This window comes from Oncorhynchus masou, chromosome 28 (assembly GCF_036934945.1).
Source record: "Oncorhynchus masou masou isolate Uvic2021 chromosome 28, UVic_Omas_1.1, whole genome shotgun sequence".
NCBI classification, from domain to species: Eukaryota; Metazoa; Chordata; class Actinopteri; order Salmoniformes; family Salmonidae; genus Oncorhynchus; species Oncorhynchus masou.
In genome coordinates, this window is record NC_088239.1 from 77,138,834 (window position 1) to 77,164,111 (window position 25,278).

General features: G+C 45.4%; 1 protein-coding gene across 3 annotated transcripts in view; it reads right to left on the reverse strand.

The window, feature by feature from the left end:
- megf10 (multiple EGF-like-domains 10) overlaps nucleotides 1-25,278 on the reverse strand; it is a 114,617-nt gene that overhangs the window by 70,212 nt on the left and 19,127 nt on the right. For all 3 annotated transcript variants that reach the window (XM_064943422.1, XM_064943423.1, XM_064943424.1), the window contains exons 2-5: nucleotides 20,986-21,128; nucleotides 10,445-10,546; nucleotides 10,023-10,123; nucleotides 3,750-3,842 (exon numbers count right to left, since the gene is read on the reverse strand). In XM_064943422.1, the coding sequence (XP_064799494.1) occupies nucleotides 3,750-3,842; nucleotides 10,023-10,123; nucleotides 10,445-10,546; nucleotides 20,986-21,110 (421 nt within the window). In that variant the 5' untranslated portion in view covers nucleotides 21,111-21,128. The remainder of the gene's footprint in view (nucleotides 1-3,749; nucleotides 3,843-10,022; nucleotides 10,124-10,444; nucleotides 10,547-20,985; nucleotides 21,129-25,278) is intronic.

Here is a 25,278-nt window from a genome sequence, read left to right on the forward strand (position 1 = left end):
TCTGTGAATTGTGGGGTCTTGGAATTGAAAGGGGATATTCGAAAAACAGCTGGGTATTAGTGCTTCATTTGAAGGTTAGATTGTTTTCATACATTTGATACAAATTGTCTGAGTGGCGTTGAGCGCTAGGTAGTGGCGCTAAGTAGTGGTTAGCATCGCTACATTTTGTGAGGGGGTCATTGAGTTAAGGTCTTTTGAAAGGTTTTATGTTAAAACCAGTGAATAGACAAGAGACAAGTCAAGAGTCATGGACAAAATGAAACAGTCCCTCCTGAGTATCTTGGGTTGTTGGGTTGTTGATGTCATGTGTCTACTGTGAAATCACAAGAGCTAAACCCTCGGGTTATTTCCTACATTACCATCCTTACAATTTCTCTCTTTCATTCTTCCCACACTTCCTTTTTAATCTAAGAAAGAGATTTAGCGTACTCCCTTTTCCTCTTGTTCTTGAACCCCGCACAGCAAAAACAAGCCTCAGACATATTGTTGGGGTCCGTTGATCCGTAAACGAGAGGCAACAATAAGGCAACAATAAGTCTGGCTTTTAAGGCTCAAGAGGAAATGAAAAGTCATATTACTTAGGGGGATATTGAATAGGGTACTAGGATACACCCCCCACACCCCCTTTGAGAAACTGGCTCAAGGGGGGCCCCCAAAACAGAGACTGACTGCAGCTAAGACCTGGTTTTAAAAAGGAAATGGATATTCATTCGCAACACGACTGGTTGGCTTAGCCTTAGACCGTTCCACTCAATGAGTTGACTCTGATCTCAAAGCAGTAAGATGGATATTTGGGTAGATTACACCACAATTATTGTATATTGCTATATTATTTATCGTACAAAGCGACTATATCCTGAAACAGCATGCTTTTAGAAGAATATGTAGCCTGTAACACAGCAAAACAAAATATACTGCATTCCAAATAGAGATGTTACTGTGTTTTCACAGACAACAAATAACTGAAAACATTCCTCATCAGTCTCTCCCATGTCCATCGTTCAAATAAAACAAGTTGACTCATTGGATGTTTTGGGTGAAAACAGACTTTGAGCTAATCAGCTGTTAACAAACACACCCACCAAGGGTGGGCCTGAGGGGCTATCCTGGGCTACTCTTATTGATCCATGAACCAAGCAGTCAATACAGATTAGTTACAGTAATCATAGGAGCACGTGTGGTGGCCCCAGGCGCAGACCAACGGCCAGTAGGACCCCTCACCGTGGCTGTGCAATACTCACGGAATGATATCATTCTCATACTGTCAGAATAATTCCAAATTTTAACAAAACATAACTTTACAAAGATTATTCCTGCTTGGCTCAGTTGGTAGAGCATGGTGCTTACAATGCCAAGATTGTGGGTTTGATTCCCACGGCCACCAGTACAGGAAAAAAAAGTATGAAAATATAAATATATGTTTGCTCTGCATAAGAGCATCTGCTAAATGACTTAAATGTAAATAAAGGTAAAGTGTAAAAAGGTAGTTCCTGGAATAGCCCAGGAATAGCCCAGGAATAGCCCAGGAATAGCCCAGGAATAGCCCAGGAATAGCCTATGAATAGCCTAGGAATAGCCTAGGAATAGCCCAGGAATAGCCCAGGAATAGCCTAGGAATAGCCCAGGAATAGCCTAGGAATAGCCCAGGAATAGCCTAGGAATAGCCTAGGAATAGCCCAGGAATAGCCCAGGAATAGCCTAGGAATAGCCCAGGAATAGCCTAGGAATAGCCTAGGAATAGCCCAGGAATAGCCCAGGAATAGCCTAGGAATAGCCTAGGAATAGCCCAGGAATAGCCCAGGAATAGCCTAGGAATAGCCCAGGAATAGCCTATGAATAGCCCAGGAATAGCCTAGGAATAGCCCAGGAATAGCCTATGAATAGCCCAGGAATAGCCCAGGAATAGCCTAGGAATAGCCCAGGAATAGCCTAGGAATAGCCTAGGAATAGCCCAGGAATAGCCTATGAATAGCCCAGGAATAGCCTAGGAATAGCCCAGGAATAGCCCAGGAATAGCCTATGAATAGCCCAGGAATAGCCCAGGAATAGCCTATGAATAGCCCAGGAATAGCCTAGCAGTAACAATTACATTTTCTTTTTTATCTAACTTGGCAACTTTGGAGAAATTTGTGCACTTTGATCCCATTAGGTAAGGCAAAAGTGGTTTTAAGTGATATAGCGCTACAAGCCTATCTATGGCCTTATCTCCTTACCTTTTACCATTGGTCCAGTTAGCCAGTCAGATCCCAGACTAGTGATATTAGGATCTGGTTCCCCACCATCAGACAGATTAGTCAGGCCTGTTCAGGCCCTTAGGGATTCCCAGGCTCCAGACACAACAATAAGGTCCCAGCCTCCAGACACAACAATAAGCCCCTTTATTAAACGATGGACACTGGAGACAGCGGGGGAGCAATGCTTGAGCACCTAATATAATCACAGATGCACACATGTGTGGAGGCTCACGCACGCACAGTCGCATACACACTTACACACGCCCACACATTATACACACAGGCACAGACACACACAGGGCTCATAGACTCCTTACACCTGTTTCAATAGAGACTGAAAGAGGAGACTTTTTAATCTGATAACATCACTTATCCCCCCAGACACAATTTGCTCTACATTCATTCTAGATCAAGAAAACAAGTCTAAAAACCCAAACATTTCATAATCTAAACTTTATCCCAAAGTTCCTCAAATGACAATCTAAAATAAGCTATATTTATAAGGAGATAGGTGTCGCTGATTGCATGCTATAACTCCAAGGGCAGTCATGCTGGCCATCTTGAAAGAGAAGGCAGTGAGTGGAAGTTCTGCCCTGCCGTTTGGCTAACAAAGACCTTGAAGTGTGACGCCTTTCAGACAGAGCACATAGAAGAAGACCTGGCAATCTCACAACTCACAGGCAAATGGCCCAAATGGCCCCCTGTTCACTATGTAGTGCACTACCTAGCAAAAAGCTCATAGGCCCCTGGTCAAAAGTAGTGCACTTCATAGGAAATAGGGTTCCATTTGGGATGCTGACACACGGTGTCCCCACTTTGTCTGCAGCTGTGGATCAGGGTACAAACAACGTGGTTGAAGGGGTGTCACGTCCATATTTATACATCAAAGAGGTTCCAGACTAACAAAAATAGGGTGACTTCACCAATGTCACATTCACGTCGTAACAAATACGGACGTTCAAGATAAAAGCAAACCCAAGTGTGCCCAAATGAGATCAGAGGGGTGGATGAGCCTGGTGTGTGTGAGGGAGGAAGTGTGTATTGGCAGTAGGGTCTGAGAGAGCCACACTATGTGCGAGCTGAGAGACAAAACGCCTGTTAGTGTGTGTGTGTTTATCTCTCTGTCTCTCTCTCTCTCTTTCTCTGTGTGTGTGTGTTTGTCTTTGTGCCTGCGTGTGTGTTACTCTCTATCTCTCTGTGTGTGTGTTTGTGCCTGCGTGTGTGTTACTCTCTCTCTTTCTCTGTGTGTGTGTTTGTCTTTGTGCCTGTGTGTGTGTTACTCTCTATCTCTGTGTGTGTGTGTGTGTGTGTGTGTGTGTGTGTGTGTGTGTGTGTGTGTGTGTGTGTGTGTGTGTGTGTGTGTGTGTGTGTGTGTGTGTGTGTGTGTAGGCAGGCCGAGACAGACAGACAGACAGACAGACAGACAGACAGACAGACAGATAGACAGACAGACGGACAGACGGACAGGCAGACAGGCAGACAAATAGACTGACAGACACAGCTGTAGAGTCTCACCACTGGAGCAGTCGGGGCCCCCCCAGCCGGGCTCACACTGGCAGGTGCTGGGGGCTACACAACGGCCATGAACACACTTCTCGGCACAGTGGGCTGGAGAGAGTGATGAGGAGGAGCAGGGAAATAGAAGGGAGGGATGAGGGGAGAGAGGGAAAAACAAGAGGAAAGAAAGGTCAGATTGTAGTGGCTTTTAGAACACATTGCTACTCCCAGGAAAACCATGTGGATTTACATCAAAGGAATACAGATTTCTGAACCGATAATATCATAAGAAGCGTTTGATTGAGCCTGTCTGGAGCGTGAGATGGGCATGATTTGCACTTCTGGGACTACGCAATTTGGTTCCATTAAACAGGGCAAACTCAATCAAGCGCAGCTAAAGTATTTGAAAGAAAACTATTACAATTAAACCCATGTTCCGAATAGACAATCAGAATTCCAGTGAGAATGGAATCCAATTCATAAGGGACAGAAACTTCAGGCTGGACATGATTAGTCAACAACGTTCAAAAAAACATGTACACAAACATAACGTCAGACCGACGGGTGATGTCATTGAAACAGTGGGGGTTAAAGGTTCCATGGGTGATGTCATAGAAACAGTGTGGGTTAAAGGTTCCATGGGTGATGTCACTGAAACAGTGGGGGTTAAAGGTTCCATGGGTGATGTCATTGAAACAGTGTGGGTTAAAGGTTCCATGGGTGATGTCACTGAAACAGTGGGGGTTAAAGGTTCCATGGGTGATGTCATTGAAACAGTGTGGGTTAAAGGTTCCATGGGTGATGTCACTGAAACAGTGGGGGTTAAATGTTCCATGGGTGATGTCATTGAAACAGTGTGGGTTAAAGGTTCCATGGGTGATGTCATTGGAACAGTGTGGGTTAAAGGTTCCATGGGTGATGTCACTGAAACAGTGGGGGTTAAAGGTTCCATGGGTGATGTCATTGGAACAGTGTGGGTTAAAGGTTCCATGGGTGATGTCATAGAAACAGTGTGGGTTAAAGTTTCCATGGGTGATGTCATTGAAACAGTGTGGGTTAAAGGTTCCATGGGTGATGTCACTGAAACAGTGGGGGTTAAAGGTTCCATTGGTGATGTCTTTGTCACAATGTGGGTTAAATGTTCCATGGGTGATGTCACTGAAACAGTGGGGGTTAAAGGTTCCATGGGTGATGTCATTGAAACAGTGGGGGTTAAAGGTTCCATGGGTGATGTCATAGAAACAGTGTGGGTTAAAGGTTCCATGGGTGATGTCACTGAAACAGTGGGGGTCAAATGTTCCATGAGTGATGTGACTGAAACAGTGGGGGTTAAAGGTTCCATGGGTGATGTCATTGGAACAGTGTGGGTTAAAGATTCCATGGGTGATGTCACTGAAACAGTGGGGGTCAAAGGTTCCATGGGTGATGTCATAGAAACAGTGTGGGTTAAAGGTTCCATGGGTGATGTCATTGGAACAGTGTGTGTTTGTAAAAGGTTTCATGACTGAGGTCATGAGAGACGAGCGTTCAAAAACAATGACGCCTTCAAACATTTTTTTACATTCACACACTACAGCAATTGATTAATTGCCTAATAGTGCTAATACTGAATTAACTGATTTTCTGTATGAATTTGAGTTCTTATTTCCCCAACATAAAATATTTTCAAATACATTTGAGTAACTTAGCAGATGCTCTTATCCACAGCAACTTAGAGTAGTGAGTGGATGTATTTTCATGTATTTTTTTCATACTACTCCCCCTTGGGAATTGCACCCACAACCCTGGTGATAGAAATGCCATGCTCTACCAACTAAACTACCAGGGACCACATCATCTGAGAGGCAAGTGATGGTAGCACAGATTGGGGCAACGTTAATTCAGATGGCAGGCTAAAATGGCTCCCCGGGGCACATTCTTCAGACCACTGGACTAGATAAAAGATTCCCATATTTAAAAATGAAACTTGATTGTACTCAATCTTATTAAAATCTCAAAATAACATTACATGATATTAACTTAACTCATAAATGTATTCTAACAAAGCTGATGTTGTTACATCTTAACATCTGTATCCATATGTCTTCATTTACATTTACCTCCTCATTTATTACATACCATGTATTTCAGTTGATATTTGACACTAAATGGCTTCCATCCGGGGAGACTGTAAGTCTATTGATGGAGGAGGAAACTGGGGAGATCAGAGGGCAGCATGTGATTGTGGTTTACTGTATCCACCACACAACAGTACCTCTATAGAGCCCGGACTAAAGTTCCCTTTGAGCCCCGAGCGGTCACATTATCACATCCACTCTGTCGAGTCAAAAGCTGATTCACCAATGATAAAGGGAAGTGACTATCAGTCCAACTTTTAGCCTCATAGCTTATCATTGCTTAACATCACTTTGATTTAATCCTTTTGACTCAATCCAACTGCTTAATAGCCACACTTACCGGGCACAAAATCAAAGAAGTCCTAATAAATCCGCCAATAACTACTCCTCTAGTAGTGTCAGTTGTACAACTGCTCACAATGTGATGGCAAGCGTTTTCTCTACACAGACAGAGGGTTTGTTGTGAGGCGGTTGTTGAAACGGAGGTTTGTTTTTATGGCTTTCTCCTGTTGCTGGGTCAGTTGTTGTTTTTGACTCGACCTCTGGGGCCCCTCTGTATGTCTGCTACGCACCTGTTGTTCCTGACTCCTGAGACACAAGCTCTGCTTCTGGGTGGCGATTGGTCGGTTGCCCGCCACATGCGGACACAACAGTCATCAGTGCTTCCTCTATGTTGTTTTTCCCCAAGGTGGGTTGCAAAGCCATCGGAAATTTGTATTTTGGGGGCTGGCAGACAAAACTTTCAGTTCCAACCATTTGGAGTCAATGTTTATTTGATAAGTAGGGGCAGAACATGGGGGGGGGGTGTATTCCACCCTCCTTTAACACTTTTTGGACATTTATTGAAACAGCACAGATGGAAAAAGTTCACGAAAGCCAGTAGTTGGGATTGAACCCACAACCTTCGGCTCTAATAGGAGTTTTGAGATGTTACTACTCAACCACACAGAGATTAACAGATGACCGTCAACAGATGACCGTCAACAGATCCATATCATATACTGTATGACTCTGGTGAGCAAGCAGTTTGAGTCACGTCATAATACATAGGGTCAACCATCTACTAGGACTTAGGTGGCCACCCTCATGGAGAGACAGAGAGATGGCTGGGAGAGATAGAGAGTCCCTACAGCGCCCCCACCAGCACAACAGGGGTCTCCAATACTCACCCCCTCCACACCCGGTTCCAGTGGGATTCGTCTCACAGTTCCCAGGGAGTACGATGGGACGGCCGCACGCTGCCCGGGTTTCCTGCTGCAGCTGGATTTATACCTGGCGACCGTTCACCCGGGCTCCCTATCGGGGAAAGCTCTGGAGTGGGCCAACGCTGTGTGGGGAGAAGGAGATGCAGCGCTAGACCACTTCGAGGATGAACTTTCGGACCCTGGCCACCGGTGCTGGATGGAACGACAGGGCCCTGATCTACCACTATTGCTGCTGCTTGCGCGAGGACGTCCATCGGGAGTTGGCCTGCAGGGACACCACCCTCACCTTTGACCAGCTGGTGGACCTGTCCATTCGGCTGAATAACCTGCTGGCTACCCGCGGACGTCCAGATCGAGATCTGTCAGTTCCATCCCCCAGCACCACCGCTCCGATACCCATGGAGCTGGGAGGTGCTGTGCTCAGGGAGACCGGAGGAGGTTACTTCACGTGCACCATCTGTGGCCGCAGAGGTCACACTGCCGGTCGGTGTCGGGTTGGTTCCTCTGGGGTCAAGGCAGCAGGCAGGGCACTCTGGCGTCACCCCAGGTGAGCCGGCACCATTCTCCGAATCTCTGCATCAGGGGTACATTCGGTCCTCCACTTCACCCGCTTCCTCAAGTTTGTTTTTTGTGAAGAAGAAGGAGGGAGGTCTGCGCCTATGTGTTGACTATTGAACCCTAAACCAGATCACTGTGAAGTACAGTTATCCGCTACCTCTCATAGCCACAACGATTGAGTCAATGCACTCAGCTTCTTCACGAAACTAGATCTCAGGAACGCTTACAACCTGGTGCGTATCCGGGAGGGAAATGAGTGGAAGACAGCGTTCAGTACCACCTCAGGCATTATGAGTACCTCGTCATGCTGTACGGGTTGATGAATGCTCCATCAGTCTTCCAAGCCTTTGTGGACAAACTTTTCAGGGACCAGTATGGGCAGGGTGTAGTGGTGTATATCGATGACATTCTGATATACACCCCTGCACGCGCCGAGCATGTGTCCTTGGTGCGCAAGGTGCTTGGTCGACTGTTGGAGCATAACCTGTATGTCAAGGCTAAGAAATGCCTGTTCTTCCAGCAGTCCGTCTCCTTCCTAGGATACCGCATTTCCACCTCAGGGGTGGAGATGACCTCCTCTGGTCATCCAGGGATCGGTCGGACAGTACGCTGTGTGAGTGGGAAGCACTGGTGGTCCACCTTGGCTAAGGACACGAGGGTTTATGTTTCCTCCTGCTCGGTGTGCGCCCAGTGTAAGGCTCCTAGGCACCTGCCCAGAGGTAAGCTACACCCCTTAGCCGTTCCAGAACGGCCTGAGGATATAGTGTCTGATCGAGGTCCCCAGTTCACTTCGAGTGTCTGGAGGGCGTTCATGGAAAGTCTGGGGGTTTCGATCAGCCTTAACTCTGGGTTTCACCCTGAGAGTAATGGGCAGGTGGAGAAGAAAGTGAACCAGGATGTGGGTAGGTTTCTGCGGTCTTATTGCCAGAACTGGCCGGGGGAGTGGGTGGCATTCGTCCCCTGCGCCAAAATGGCTCAGAACTCGCTCCGCCATTCCTCCACTAAACGCTCCCCCTTCCAGTGCCTACTAGCTGGTTCTGGCGCCTTGGCATCAGAGTCAGACCGAGGCTCCTGCGGTGGACGACTGGTTCAGGCGCACGGAGGAGACATGGGACGCCGCCCATGTTCACCTCCAGCGGGCCGTGCTGCGCCAGAAAACCAGCGCAGACCGTCCATGCAGTGACATCGGGGACCGGGTCTGGCTCTCGACCCGAAACCTGCCCCTCCACCTGCCCTGCCGGAAACTGGGGCCGCGGTTTGTGGGGCCATTTAAAGTCCAGAGGAGACTGAACGAGGTTAGTTACCGGTTACAGCTACCCCCCGATTACCATATTAACCCCTTGTTTAATTTAATCCTCAGGCCGGTGGTGGCTGGCCCGCTCCAGGAGTCTGAGGTGCGGGAGGTTCCTCCGCCCTCTTTGGACATTGAGGGGGCTCCGGCGTACTCCGTTCGCTCCATACTGGATTCGAGGCGTCGGGCGAGGGGCCTTCAGTACCTCGTGGACTGGGGGTGGTATGGTCTGGAGGAGAGGTGCTGGGTCCCGGTGGAGGACGTATTGGACACTTCAATGCTGCGGAAATTCCACCGTCTCCGGCCGGATCGCCCTGCGCCTCCCTCCCGGGTCGTCCCCGAAGCCGGTGTCGGCATGCTGCTGGAGCTGCGCATCAAGGGGAGGTACTGTCATGACTTCCGCCAAAGGTCGGTCCCTCTCCTTGTTCGGGCGGTGTTCGGCGGTCGACGTCATCAGTTTTCTAGCCATCGCCGATCTGCCTTTCATTTTCCATTTGTTTTGTCTTGTTTTTCCGCACATCTGGTTTGCATTCCCTCTTTACTCATCTTGCATATAACCCTCTGTTTCCCCCCATGTCTGTGTGTGGAATTGTTATATGCAAATGTTGTGTACTCCAGGCTGGTTTGCGCCGGGTTATTGTAACCCGTGTGTGTTTAGTTTTCTTAGTACCATGTTTGGATCGCCTCAATAAAGGGTTCCGTTTGCCACCCATTTCTGCTCTTCTGCGCCTGACTTCCCTGCAGCTAGTTACGCACTCCTTTACATACGTTCACTGTTGTGGATAGGGAGGAGTGATACTTTCAATGTTGTGGATAGGGAAGAGGGATACGTTCAAATGTTGTGGATAGGGAGGAGTTATAACTTCAATGGCAGCAGATAGAGTGGATGTATACGTTAAGTTGTTGTGGATGAGGAGGTATACATTTAATGGTAGCAGATAGGGAGGAGGGGTATGTTCAATGGTAGCAGATGGGGAGGAGAGATATGTTCAATGGTAGCAGATAGAGAGGAGGGATCATTTCAATGGTAGCAGATAGAGAGGAGGGTTATATTCAATGGTAGCAGATAGGAATAGAGTGATACGTTCAATGGCAGCAGATAGGGTGGAGGGATACGTACGGACACACATCTCCCTGCTCTCGTAGAATCCGGGGCAACACTGAGACTTGCGGCGGTACATAGTCTTCTCTCCTCTGCGGTAGGCCGTCCGATAGCTCACCCTTAAGACACACAGAAACTTAAGGGTCAGTATGGGGAATATAGTTTATCGTCTCCACTATGTTTCCTAAGGTAGAAATGTGAATAGACATCTACTAATGGTGCACAAGTTGGCTAATTACAAACATACTATTTCTTTATGGAGCTTACAGTACTTATTAACAAAATACATTGTTATGGAAATCATTGCTGTTGACTTGGTTTAACCTATTATCATTCTCAGTGACACATACATCCATCACCCCAACACACACACACACACACACGCGCGTGCACGTGTACACACACACTCTCCATCCCTCCATTGACCGCTCCGTCCTCACCTGTGCCGCGTGCACTTGAACCAGTTGAGGATGTCGGAGCAGCTGGTGTAATAAATCTGATCAAAGGGGTGGGCGTACGACTCCTGGACGGTGACTGAGTAGCTAAAAGAGTGGAATAGAGGAAGAGCAAGAAAAAAGAGGGAGGGGGGTCCGTTAGAAAGGAAGAGAGAAGGGGGGGAGTTATAAACACACACGAGCGCTCACCACGGACCCTATTTAGCCAACATGTCTTGCGTGTGGTCCCATAACTTAAGGTCCCGCTACCACTAGGCTAAGCACTAGGCTAAACACTAAGTGGTTTAATAACGGCACCATTAGGCTGCTTGTGTGTATCTGACCGGGATTAAGTATCAAACATCTTTCACCGACTCAGCGGTGGGAATAGCGGGTGAAATTAGTGAAACAGCCCCTGTGTGTGGCCTCGTATTTTGTCACGACTCTTCCAGTGTACAGATTTATAACAGGGTTTTACAAATAGGATTATAGAATGTTTCGCATAGAAGAAAACTGTTGGCTGTGACAATGGCTCCCTTATGACATGCATGTGAGCAATTGTGACCGCAGGCCTTTTTGGAAGACACGCAATGTAGGAATGGAAGAGTCGTATGAAATGAGAGTTGGCTGCCGAAACCTTAAGGATGTTTCCTTTTAGTGCCTGTTAAGAACGTGAAATTGTTTAGTTCTGTTCCATCGTTAAAGTTCACAAATTTGAGAAACATCTACTTAAAGTGCACTATTTCAAGAAAGTGCAACTTGACAAAGCCACACCTCTTTTCAGATAGGCCTTTAACCAGAGTAAAGTGTTGGAATGACCTATGTAGAAAAATAACTACCACGTGCAGTTACGCAGTGGTGGGCAACTCCAGTCCTCGGGGGCCTGATTGGTGTCACACTTTTTCTCCATCCCTAGTAAACACAGCTGATTAATTCAATTGTATTCGAAACTGAAGATCATTATTATGTGATTATTGGAGTCAGGTGTGTTAGCTGGGGCTGGGGCAGACTCCAATCAGGCCCCTGAGGACTGGAGCTGCCCACCCCTGAGTTAAAGAGTACTTAACACTTTAGCGTTCACTTTTCCTTTATTTTTTGGAAAACTGGTAATTACTATACTATGTGACTGTCTGAACATACATTCCTAGTGCCCAGTAATTGCATAATTTAGCCACTTACAGTTCCCCTGATATGAGGCCTTATAGAATAAAGAGGTCAGGTCTTTAATTTAGGGGTATAAAGTCCATAAGACGGCACAAAAATGACACATGCAAGGCGAAAAGATTCCCAGCCACGTGTTGGTTTTAAGGAACGGTGAATTGCATGGTCACTCAAACACACAGGCACAGACACACACACACACAGGCACAGACACACACACACACAGGCACAGGCACAGACACACACACACACACAGGCACAGGCACAGACACACACACACTACAGACACACACACACACATACACACATACACACTACAGACACACTCACAGACACACACACACACACACAGACACACACACATATATACACTACAGAAAAAAATCCATACGCCGGAATTTGTAATTTTTTTATTTAACCTTTATTTAACTAGGCAAGTCAGTTAAGAACAAATTCTTATTTACAATGACGGCCTACCAAAAGGCAAAAGGCCAAAGGCTGGGATTAAAAAATATATATATAAATATAGGACAAAATACATAAAGAGAGACCCATTATAGCAAAGCTATTTCATTTAAAACTTTACATTTCTCGACTATAGGCTACTTATCATAATGAAAGATATCAGCAGTGCCTGCGATAAGTGATCGGTGTCGATAATTTTTGGTTTATCGTCCCAGCTCTAAAACACACACACACACACACACACACACACACACACACACACACACACACACACACACACACACACACACACACACACACACACACACACACACACACACACACACACACACACACACACACACACACACTTGCCCCAACAGTCTGTGGGAGCTGTTCTGCAACCTCTCTCTCCTCTCCCCCTCAGCTCCTGAAAGGCTGCAGCTGTTGCTCCAGATTAGCCAGTGAAAGTGAATCTAGCTGGGAAAGCTGCCTCTACCTTTGTTCTTTTCAATCTGTTTTAATGGATTTCCCTCAAAGATGGACTCCGGGATCTTAAGCACAACAAATTCGTAACATATTGCACAAATTGGATTCGTAGCATATCACAGAAATTGCAAAATTAATATGATATCAAATCAAATCAAACCAATTCTGCCATTTTGTGTTTTTTTCGCTGATGTAAAAATGTTTTGTACATAATGTCTCTGCCATCATGTCCTATAACCGAAAGCAGCTTCTGGATATCAGAACCGCTATCACTAACCTTGATTTGGATGACAATTTCTACTTCAACGAGTTGGCATCTCTGGACGTTCTGCTTTCTCTGGAACAGACCCTAATCTCTGGACGTTCTGCTTTCTCTGGAACAGGCCCTAATCTCTGGACGTTCTGCTTTCTCTGGACCAGGCCCTAATCTCTGGACGTTCTGCTTTCTCTGGAACACGCCCTAATCTCTGGACGTTCTGCTTTCTCTGGACCAGGCCCTAATCTCTGGACGTTCTGCTTTCTCTGGAACAGGCCCTAATCTCTGGACATTCTGCTTTCTCTGGACCAGGCCCTAATCTCTGGACGTTCTGCTTTCTCTGGACCAGGCCCTAATCTCTGGACGTTCTGCTTTCTCTGGAACAGGCCCTAATCTCTTGGACCAGGCCGTTCTGCGTTTTCTCTGGACCAGGCCCTAATCTCTGGACGTTCTGCTTTCTCTGGACCAGGCCCTAATCTCTGGACGTTCTGCTTTCTCTGGACCAGACCCTAATCTCTGGACGTTCTGCTTTTTCTGGAACAGGCCCTAATCTCTGGACGTTCTGCTTTCTCTGGACCAGGCCCTAATCTCTGGACGTTCTGCTTTCTCTGGACCAAGCCCTAATCTCTGGACGTTCTGCTTTCTCTGGACCAGGCCCTAATCTCTGGACATTCTGCTTTCTCTGGACCAGGCCCTAATCTCTGGACGTTCTGCTTTCTCTGGAACAGGCCCTAATCTCTGGACGTTCTGCTTTCTCTGGAACAGGCCCTAATCTCTGGACGTTCTGCTTTCTCTGGACCAGGCCCTAATCTCTGGACGTTCTGCTTTCTCTGGAACAGGCCCTAATCTCTGGACATTCTGCTTTCTCTGGAACAGACCCTAATCTCTGGACGTTCTGCTTTCTCTGGAACTGGCCCTAATCTCTGGACGTTCTGCTTTCTCTGGACCAGGCCCTAATCTCTGGACGTTCTGCTTTCTCTGGACCAGGCCCTAATCTCTGGACGTTCTGCTTTCTCTGGAACAGGCCCTAATCTCTGGACGTTCTGCTTTCTCTGGACCAAGCCCTAATCTCTGGGAACTGAAAGAATAAACAATGGCGCAAGAGAAGCAAACAAGCCGGCATCCTGACAAGACTACGTTGGTGAGCAAATAATCCGCCTCTACCCTCCGTTCTATTGGCGAACGTACAATCAATCACTAGATAACAAACTGGACAAGCTCCTCTCGAGACTATCCTATCAACGGACCTGAAGAACTGTAATATTATTTTTTCTCGGAACAAGGACATGGATAATATACATCTCACTGATTTTTCCATATATCATCTAGACCGGGTGGCAGTCTCGGGTAAGATGAGGTGTGTGTCGCTTTGTTAACAACAGCTGGTGCGCAATCTTTAATGTTAAGGAAGTCTCAAGGTTTTACTCACCTGAGTTAGAATACCTCATGATAACTTGCAGACCATAGTATTTACTAAGAGAGATTTCATTCATCATTTTCGCAGCTGTCTATTTATCACCACAAACTAATGCTGGCACCAAGACTGCACTCAACAAGCTGTATAGGGCCATAAGAAAACAAGAAAATGCACATCTAGAGGCAGCCTTTCTCGGGCCAGTGATTTTAATGCAGGGAAACTGAAATCTGTTTGACCTTATTTTTACCACAATGTCACCTGTGCAACTAAAGGCAACAAAACTCTTGATCACCTTAACTCTACACACAGAAACGCATACACGCATACAAGGCCCTCCCTCACCCTCCCTTTGGCAAATATAACCATAACTCTATCGTCCTGATTAGAGGTCGACTGATTAATCGGAATGGCCGATTAATTAGGGCCGATTTCAAGTTTTCATAACAATCGGAAATCAGTATTTTTGGACATTGATTTGGAACACATTCTTATTTTCAATGACGGACAAGGAACGGTGGGTTAACTGCCTCGTTCAGGGGCAGAACGACAGATTTTCACCTTGTCAGCTCGGGGGATCCAATCTTGCAACCTGACAGTTAACTAGTCCAACTAGTTAATATGACCACCTGCCTCTCATTGCACTCCACAAGGAGACTCCCTGTTACGCAAATGCAGTAAGCCAAGGTATGTTGCTAGCTAGCATTAAACTTGTCTTATAAAAAACAATCAATCAATCATAATCACTAGTTAACTACACATGGTTGAGGATATTACTAGTTTATATAATCTGACTGAGCATACACGCATACAAGTACCTGACTGAGCGGTGGTAGGCAGCAGCAGGCTCGTAAGCATTCATTCAAACAGCACTTTCGTGCGTTTTGCCAGCAGCTCTTAGTTGTGCGTCAAGCATTGGGCTGTTTATGACTTCAAGCCTATCAACTCCCGAGATGAGGCTGGTGTAACCGAAGGGAAATGGCTAGCTAGTTAGCGGGGTAATAGAGTTTCAAACGTCACTCGCTCTGAGACATGGAGTGGTTGTTCCCCTTGCTCTGCATGGGTAACGCTGCTTTGAGGGTGGCTGTTGTCGTTGTGTTCCTGGTTCGAGCCCAGAGAGGAGTGGGGAGAGGGACGGAAGCTATACGGTTACACTGGCAATACTAAAGTGCCTATAAGAACATCCAATAGTCAAAGGTTAATGAAATGGTATAGAAGGAAATAGTCCTATAATTCCTATAATAACTACAACCTAAAACGTATTACCTGGGAATATTGACGACTCATGTTAAGGAACCACCAGCTTTCATATGTTCTCATGTTCTGCGCAAAGAACTGAAACATTAGCTTTCTTACATGGCACATATTGCACTTTTACTTTCTTCCCCAACACTTTGTTTTTGCATTATTTAAACCAAATTGAACATGTTTCGTTATTTATTTGAGTGTAAATTGATTTTATTTATGTATTATATTAAGTTAAAATAAGTGTTCATTCAGTGTTGTTGAAATTGTCATTATTACAAATAAATGTAAAAAAAAATTAAAAAAATTAAAAAATCGGCTGATTAATTGGTATCGGCTTTTTTGGTCCTCCAATAATCGGTATCGGTATCGGTATCGGCGTTGAAAAATCATAATCCGTCGACCTCTAGTCCTGATGCCTGCTTACAAGCAAAAACTCAGACAGGAAGTACCGTTGATGCGCTCAATACGGAAGTGGTCCGATGAAGCGGATGCTAAGCTACATGAATGTTTTGCTAGCATAGATTGGAATAATGTTCCAGGATTCATCCGATAACACTAAGGAGTTTACCACATCAATCACTGGCTTCATTAATAAGTGCATCGACTGCATCGTCCCCACAGTGACCATATGTTCATATCCCAACCAGAAGCCATGGATTACATTCAACATCCACACTGAGCTAAAGGATAGACCTGTCGTTTTCAAGAAGTGGGACACTAATCCCTCTACGACCTCTGACGAGCCATCAAACTGGCAAAGCATCAATACAGGACTAAGATTGAATCCTACTACGCCTTCACTGACCCTCGTCGGATGCGACAGGGCTTGCAAAGTATCATGTACTACAAAGGGAAAGCCAGCCGCGATCTGCCCAGTGACACCAGCCTACCAGACAAGCTAAATGACTTCTATGCTCGCTCTGTGGCAAGAAACATTGAACCATTCATGAGAGTACCAGCTCTTCCGGACGGTGTCAGAGGAAGGCCCTAAAAACTGTCAAAGACTCCAGCCACCCAAGTCATAGACTGTTCTCTCTGCTACCACACAGCAAGCGATGCCGATGCACCAAGTCTGGAACCAACAGGACCCTGAACAGCTTCTACTCCCAAGCCATAAGACTGATAAATAGTTAACCAAATAGCTACCCATTTTGCACTAACTCTTTTGATTCATCACATAAGCTGCTGCTACTGCTTATTATCTATCCTGTTGCCTAGTCACTTTATCCCTACCTACAGTATATGAACATATACGCCTGGTATGGCAACTGCTCCGTCCACAGCCGCAAGGCTCTCCAGAGGGTAGTGAGGTCTGCACAACGCATCACCGGGGGCACACTACCTGCCCTCCAGTACACCTACACCACTAGATGTCACAGGAAAGCCAAAAAGATCACCAAGGACAACAACCACCCGAGCCAGGACCTGTTCACCCGCTATCATCCAGAAGGCGAGGTCAGGACAGGTGCATCAATGCTGGGACCGAGAGACTGACAAACAGCTTCTATCTCAAGGCCAACAGACTGTTAAACAGCCATCACTAACATGGAGTGATGTAATAAATGGATGTAATAAATGTATCACTAGACACTTTAAACAATGCCACTTTATATAATGTTTACATACCCTACATTACTCATCTCATATGTACAGTGCCTTGCGAAAGTATTCGGCCCCCTTGAACTTTGCAACCTTTTGCCACATTTCAGGCTTCAAACATAAAGATATAAAACTGATATAAAACAGGTGGGACACAATCATGAAGTGAAACGACATTTATTGGATATTTCAAACTTTTTTAACAAATCAAAAACTGAAAAATTGGGCGTGCAAAATTATTCAGCCCCCTTAAGTTAATACTTTGTAGCGCCACCTTTTGCTGCGATTACAGCTGTAAGTCGCTTAGGGTATGTCTCTATCAGTTTTGCACATCGAGAGACTGACATTTTTTCCCATTCCTCCTTGCAAAACAGCTCGAGCTCAGTGAGGTTGGATGGAGAGCATTTGTGAACAGCAGTTTTCAGTTCTTTCCACAGATTCTCGATTGGATTCAGGTCTGGACTTTGACTTGGCCATTCTAACACCTGGATATGTTTATTTTTGAACCATTCCATTGTAGATTTTGCTTTATGTTTTGGATCATTGTCTTGTTGGAAGACAAATCTCTGTCCCAGTCTCAGGTCTTTTGCAGACTCCATCAGGTTTTCTTCCAGAATGGTCCTGTATTTGGCTCCATCCATCTTCCCATCAATTTTAACCATCTTCCCTGTCCCTGCTGAAGAAAAGCAGGCCCAAACCATAATGCTGCCACCACCATGTTTGACAGTGGCGATGGTGTGTTCAGGGTGATGAGCTGTGTTGCTTTTACGCCAAACATAACGTTTTGCATTGTTGCCAAAAAGTTCAATTTTGGTTTCATCTGACCAGAGCACCTTCTTCCACATGTTTGGTGTGTCTCCCAGGTGGCTTGTGGCAAACTTTAAACGAAACTTTTTATGTATATCTTTAAGAAATGGCTTTCTTCTTGCCACTCTTCCATAAAGGCCAGATTTGTGCAATATACGACTGATTGTTGTCCTATGGACAGAGTCTCCCACCTCAGCTGTAGATCTCTGCAGTTCATCCAGAGTGATCATGGGCCTCTTGGCTGCATCTCTGATCAATCTTCTCCTTGTATGAGCTGAAAGTTTAGAGGGACGGCCAGGTCTTGGTAGATTTGCAGTGGTCTGTGATACTCCTTCCATTTCAATATTATCGCTTGCACAGTGCTCCTTGGGATGTTTAAAGCTTGGGAAATCTTTTTGTATCCAAATCCGGCTTTAAACTTCTTCACAACAGTATCTCGGACCTGCCTGGTGTGTTCCTTGTTCTTCATGATGCTCTCTGCGCTTTTAACGGACCTCTGAGACTATCACAGTGCAGGTGCATTTATACGGAGACTTGATTACACACAGGTGGATTGTATTTATCATCATTAGTCATTTAGGTCAACATTGGATCATTCAGAGATCCTCACTGAACTTCTGGAGAGAGTTTGCTGCACTGAAAGTAAAGGGGCTGAATAATTTTGCACGCCCAATTTTTCAGTTTTTGATTTGTTAAAAAAGTTTGAAATATCCAATAAATGTCGTTCCACTTCATGATTGTGTCCCACTTGTTGTTGATTCTTCACAAAAAAATACAGTTTTATATCTTTATGTTTGAAGCCTGAAATGTGGCAAAAGGTCGCAAAGTTCAAGGGGGCCGAATACTTTCGCAAGGCACTGTATATACTGTACTCTATACCATCTACTGCATCTTGCCTATGCCGTTTGGCCATCGCTCATCCATGTATTTATATGTACAAATTATTTTTAATTCCTTTACACTTGTGTGAATAAGGTAGTTGTTGTGAAATTGTTAGGTTAGATTACTTGTTAGATATTACTGCACGGTCAGAACTAGAATACAAGCATTTTGCTACACTCACATTAACATCTGCTAACCATGTGTATGTGACCAATAAAATTTGATTTTATTTGATTTGATATCTACCTGCACATTGACTCAGCACTGGTACCCTGTGTATATAGTCAAGTTATCGTGACTCATTGTGTATTTGTGACCGATGGGCTCGATTCGGTCTTATGTAACAAAATTTGAAATTGTGTTTTTTACATTGGATAAAAGTAGAGACTCAGAGCTAGAAAATGGCATATCATACACTACAGTTAAGGAACAATTGTAAAAAATAAATACAAATACAGGTATTTCACCTTTATTTAACCAGGTAGGGCAGTTGAGAACAAGTTCTCATTTACAACTATGACCTGGCCAAGATAAAGAAAAGCAGTGCGACAAAAACAACAACAAAGAGTTACACATGGAATAAACAAACATACAGTCAATAACACAATAGAAAATCTGTACACAGTGTGTGCAAATGAAGTAAGGAGGTAAGGCAATAAGGCAAGTAATTACAATTTAGCAATTAACACTGGAGTGATAGATGTGCAGATGAGGATGTGCAAGTAGAAATACTGGTGTTCAAAAGCGAAGAAAAAAAAATATGGGGATGAGGTAGGTAGTTGGTTGGATGGGCTATTTACAGGTGAGCTGTGTACAGCTGCAGCGATCGGTACGCTGCTCTGACAGCCGATGCTTGAAGTTAGTGAGGGAGATATAAGTCTCCAACCTCAGTGATTTTTGCAATTCGTTCCAGTCATTGAGAACTGGAAGGATGAACTGGAAGTCATCAGAGAACTGGAAGGAAAGGCGGCCAAAGAGGTGTTGGCTTTGGGGATGACCAGTGAAATATACCTGCTAGAGCGCGTGCTACCGTTGGGTGTTGCTATGGTGACCAGTGAGCGGAGATAAGGCGGAGCTATACCTAGCAAAGACTTATAGATGATCTGGAGCCAGTGGGTTTGGAGTCGAATATGTAGTGAGGACCAGCCAACGAGAGCATAAAGGTCGCAATGGTGGGTAGTATATGGGGCAATGGTGACAAAACGGATGGCACTGTGATAGACTGTTGGAGGCTATTTTGTAAATCACATCGCCGAAGTCAAGGAATTGCAGGAGAGTCAGTTTCACGAGGGTATGTTAGGCAGCATGAGTGAAGGAGGCTCCCAGACCCGGGAGTCCCATAGGACGGCGCACAATTGGCCCAGCGTCGTCCAGGTTAGGGGAGGGTTTGGCCTGTGGGGCTTTTGTGGGAGGCGGGTGCCTGCGGGCTGACAGTTGAACGGTGTTTCCTCTGACACATTGGTGTGGCTGGCTTCCGGGTTAATCTGAAGGGTGTTAAGGAGGACACATGACTCCACCTTCGCCTCTCCATTGGAGAGTTGCAGCGATGAGAAAAGTTTGAAAGTTGGGGAGAAAAAGGGGGTAAAAAAAATAACTAAATGCATTTTGATAAAAAACTAAAGTTTACGTTTAAATGGCTCTCTTGTGAAGTAGTGACATGCGACATACACCTAGTAGCCTGAAACGGCTCACATTTATTCCTTATTATTTTTAAAATATTTTTCTATTTTTCTCTATGTATTGTTGGAAAGCGCCCATAAAATAATAATTTCAATGTTACAGCTGTTTTTTTTATGAAGCATGTGACAAATAACATTTGTTTTGATGGATTTGGTTCTCTGGAAAATGTAACAGACATGAGATTAGCACTGAACAACAACAAGTTGTTCTAAAACAACTTGCTAAGTATTTAAATCTGGGTTTGGGTCAACTCCATTCCCATTAATTGAATTACGATTCATGAATGGAAAGATCCGTTTGCGATTCATGAACTGAATTTCAATGCACCCCTGAACTGAGTGAACTGATTGAATTGACCTCAACCCAGACTTTAACTAAACTCAACTCAGACTTGAACTTACCTCAGCGCCGACTTTAACTTAACTCTAGGGTGTAACTCTAAGGCTGTGGTGGTGTTAAATAATGCACACCTGTGAGAAGGTGTGTCCCTGTATGTGGGTGTGTCTGGCTTGTGGGTGTGTCTGTCCCCTGTGGGTGTGTCTGCCCCTGTGGGTGTGTCTGGCCTACCTCTCCCAGTGGCTGCAGACGTTGGGGTCCTCCAGATTGAGGGAGGAGGTGGAGCGGGGCAAGAAGCAGCACATCACCGCCAGCAGGATAGTCGCGTAGTGCCACAGGAAGGAGGAGGCGGCCATCTTGGGTGGAAGCTACACCTTGGAGACGACAGCAGACAGAAATGAGAATCCAGCTGCTCATGAGTTGGTGTCCTGTCTGTCCCGTAGTCGGTTGTTATAAACACATTTGAATAGGTAACTTGGTGAAGTAAACGCAAGCCTTCCATATCTATTGTTGTGTGTGTGTGTGTGTGTGTGTGTGTGTGTGTGTGTGTGTGTGTGTGTGTGTGTGTGTGTGTGTGTGTGTGTGTGTGTGTGTGTGTGTGTGTGTGTGTGTGTGTGTGTGTGTGTGTGAGGGATGAGGGTCTGTGTATATGTGTGTGCAAAAACAACCGACAAACACAAAACTGGTACTTGACTTCATCTCGCCGTCAGAATGCCTACGGTCACAGTGACAGCTTGTTGTGTGGGGACCGGATGGTGAGTCTATTCCCCCACAGAGCACAGAGCTCCTCACTGTTAGACAATTAGTACAGCGTCTGTGTAAACGTGGCCCAGTGGCCACTCCATGGGAATGACACACTTACAGTGCCAAAAGTAAGTATTCTCTCTGCTTGACTTTTTCCACATTTTGTTGTGTTACAAAGTGGGATTAAAATTGATTTCATTGTATTTTTTTGTCATCGATCTACACAAAATACTCTGTAATGTCAAAGTAGAAGAAACATTTGAACATTTATTACAACTTAATGAAAAATAAAACACTAATATATCGTAATTAGATAAGTATTCAACCCCTTGAGTCAATACATGTTAGAAACACCTTTGGCAGCGATTACAGCTGTGAGTCTTTTTGGGTAAGTCTCTAAGAGCTTTGCACATCTAGATTGTACAATATTCAAAAGAATTTCAAGCTCTGTCAAGTTGGTTTTTGATCATTGCTAGATAGCCATTTTCAAGTCTTGCCATAGATTTTCGTGCCGGTTTAAGTCAAAACGGTTAGTAGGTTCCTCAGGAGCAATAATTATTGCCTTGGTTAACAACTCTAGTGCAGATTTGGCCTTGTGATTTAGGGTATTGTGCTGCTGGTAAATTCATCTCCCAGTGTCTGTTGAGGTCCCCAGTACACTTCGAGGGTCTGGAGGGCGTTCATGGAATGTCTGGGGGTCTCGATCAGCCTTACCTCGTGTTTTCACCCTGAGAGTAATGGGCAGGTGAAGAGAGTGAATCAGGATGTGGGTAGGTTTCTGCGGTCTTATTGTCAGGACCGGCCGGGGGAGTGGGCGGCGTTCGTGCCCTGGGCCGAGATGGCTCAGTACTCGCTCTGCCACTCCGCCACTCCTCCACTATCCTCTTGCCCTTCCAGTGCGTACTGGGGTACCAGCCGCTTCTGGCACCGTGGCATCAGAGTCAGACCGAGGCTCCTGAGGTGGACAACTGGTTCAGGCGCGCGGAGGAGACCTGGGACGCCGCCCATGTTCACCTCCAGCGGGCCGTGCTGCGCCAGAAGGCCAGCGCAGACCATCACCGCAGTGAGGCCCCGGTGTCCGCACGCCATTTAAAGTCCTGAGGAGACTGAACAAGGTTAGTTACCGGTTACAGCTTACCGTATTAACCCCTCGTTCCATGTGTCTCTCCTCAGGCCGGTGGTGGCTGGCCTGCTCCAGGAGTCTGAGGTGGGAGAGGTTCCTCCGCCCCCTTTGGACATCGAGGGGGTCCCGGCGTACTCCGTTCGCTCCATACTGGATGCGAGGCGTTGGGCGAGGGGCTTTCAGTACCTCGTGGACTGGGAGGGGTACGGTCCTAAGGAGAGATGCTGGGTGCCGGTGGAGGATGTTTTGGACCCTTCTATGCTGCGGAAGTTCAACCGTCTTCGTCCGGATCGCCCTGCACCTCGCCCTCCGCGTCGACCCCGAGGCCGGTGTCGGCACGCTGCTGCTGGAGCCGCACGTCAAGGGGGGGTACTGTCACGACTTCCGTCGAAGTTGGTCCCTCTCCTTGTTCGGGCGGTGTTCGGCGGTCAACGTCACCGGTCTTCTAGCCATTGCCGCTCCACCTTTCATTTTCCATTTGCTTTGTCTTGTTTTTCCGCACACCTGGTTCACATTCCCTCATCAGACTAAATGTATATTACCCTCTGTTTCCCCCATGTCTGTGTGTGGAATTGTTCTTTGTGTAGGGTGTTAATTAAGCTACAGGCTGGCTTGCGCTAGGTTTGTTTCAAACCTAGGTTTGTTTGTTTTGTTTAATCCGGTTCAAGTTACCGTGGTTGTGCTTTGTGCTGTCCCGCCTGTGCCTTTGGGCCAGGGGGTATATTAAACTTATCCTGTTATCACCCATCTCTGCTCTCCTGCGCCTGACTTCCCGGCAAACAGTCACTCACCCCATTACAATTGTAGGGTATTGTGTGTTGACCAGTGACACAACAATTCAGGCTGTATGTAGCACAACAAAATGTGGAAAAAGTAGTGTGAATACTTTCTGAAGGCGCTGTACCTTCCAATGGAGTTCCCCACAAAGTTCCCTTAAAGAGTCCATTGGAGTGTTCTTCAAAGTGCAGTTCTTAGTAACCTTACAAAAAGTTCCACTGTCAATACTTCTAGAAGTTCAATTTCACCCGGTTAAAAATGCACTTCACAGTGCCCTGCCTTCACACTAACATAAAAATATACAAACCACATAAACATTCCCATATGCGTAGCACAAAAAACTATTTTCAGAAATATACAGTATGCGAATATATCCACTCGCAGCATGAATTGACACTGCGGCACAAAAAAATCCTCACTAACCATCTGCTTTCCATGAACACCCATTAGATCCATTTGCTTTGTTAGTTTTAGTCATTGCAACAGATTCCAGAGAATGACCTTGTAAAAGAGGTTTTAAGAGGCCCTGAGTTGACATGATGTTGAGCACCCAAACCCCAAAGAATGACCTTGTATGCCCTCACAGTGGGGTCATAGAACAGAGAAAGTCAGAGCGGTGAGGAGGATGACAACACAGAGCCCTGTAATTCGGACCGTGAAATACTATTGATGCTTTTGTTCATTGAGTTATTCAAAATTCGAAAAGCACTCGCCCATCTGAGCGATCTTTTTTGCAGGTGCATGAAAAAACAAGACACCCACACACTGCTTTTGCTAGCATCACTGCTCTTGAAATAAGCTTTACATATCGGCCTCAAGGCCTTTGTCAGTGGCTTCATTGAGTTATGAAATAATGTCACAAGAAAAGTTCTCAACTATTCATCATTGAAGCTTAAAAATATGGCATGATTCGACATGGTGCGATGTGGTAAGATCAAACATTAGGTTATGCCACTCTGTTTAATTGTTTCATAACAGAGACATATTGACATTGACGTATCTTCATGAAGAGTGACTTTAGTTTTCAAGTATAACTTATTAAAACCATGACATGTCCATTCTCCACGACTTCACATCTTATGCCAAATCATCCAAAGTTCTATTTCTGTAGCATTTTGACTCATTTAACCCCAAAACGTAAGCTTCTCCCTCAAACACTATGGCATTTGTTTCATAGTTTACCAGAATGACAGGATTCAGCCAACAGATTGTTGGTTCCAAAACCGTTGTTGCTATTTGTGATCCCAAGCCACCAATAATGATAAGGGAGAGCCACAAGCCCCAGGCGTATACTTTTTGTCAAGAAAGTGGTCAAAAGTAACCATTCAGAAGACATTACCTTTGCACATAATTAAAAAAAACATCTTTATAGTAGTCAACAATGTTTCAACCATATTTCAACCATAAATCAATATACACCAGCAAATAGAAGTGGCCGCAACAACAAAAAATGACCTGCTACCGGTTGTTATGACATTGTTTTCCATTCTGAGGGGACCAAATTGAAGACAAGCACTGGACTCCCCTACCACTGACGTTTCCTCCTGTGGTACACTTCACATTGATTTGGAGTCTGTTTCTCATCCATTCTGAATTTCTCCTTGGTGGGGCATCTGTGTGGCAAACCCCAAACAACTGACTGCTTCCCCACATATAATTATTGAGCTTCATTCAACATCGTTTACTGTCTATTGTTTCATTTGAAGTTTTCTAAGATAAATATTCATTTTCCCAGAACAGTTTTCAGAACATTTAAGAAGCTTTAACTAGATGTACAGTATATCTCCAGAATTAAGCTGAATTGCTATTTATGACAAGACCTCGTACCGTACATTGGATGGACATATTCAGGACAGACATAACTACATTCTACGTGAAAG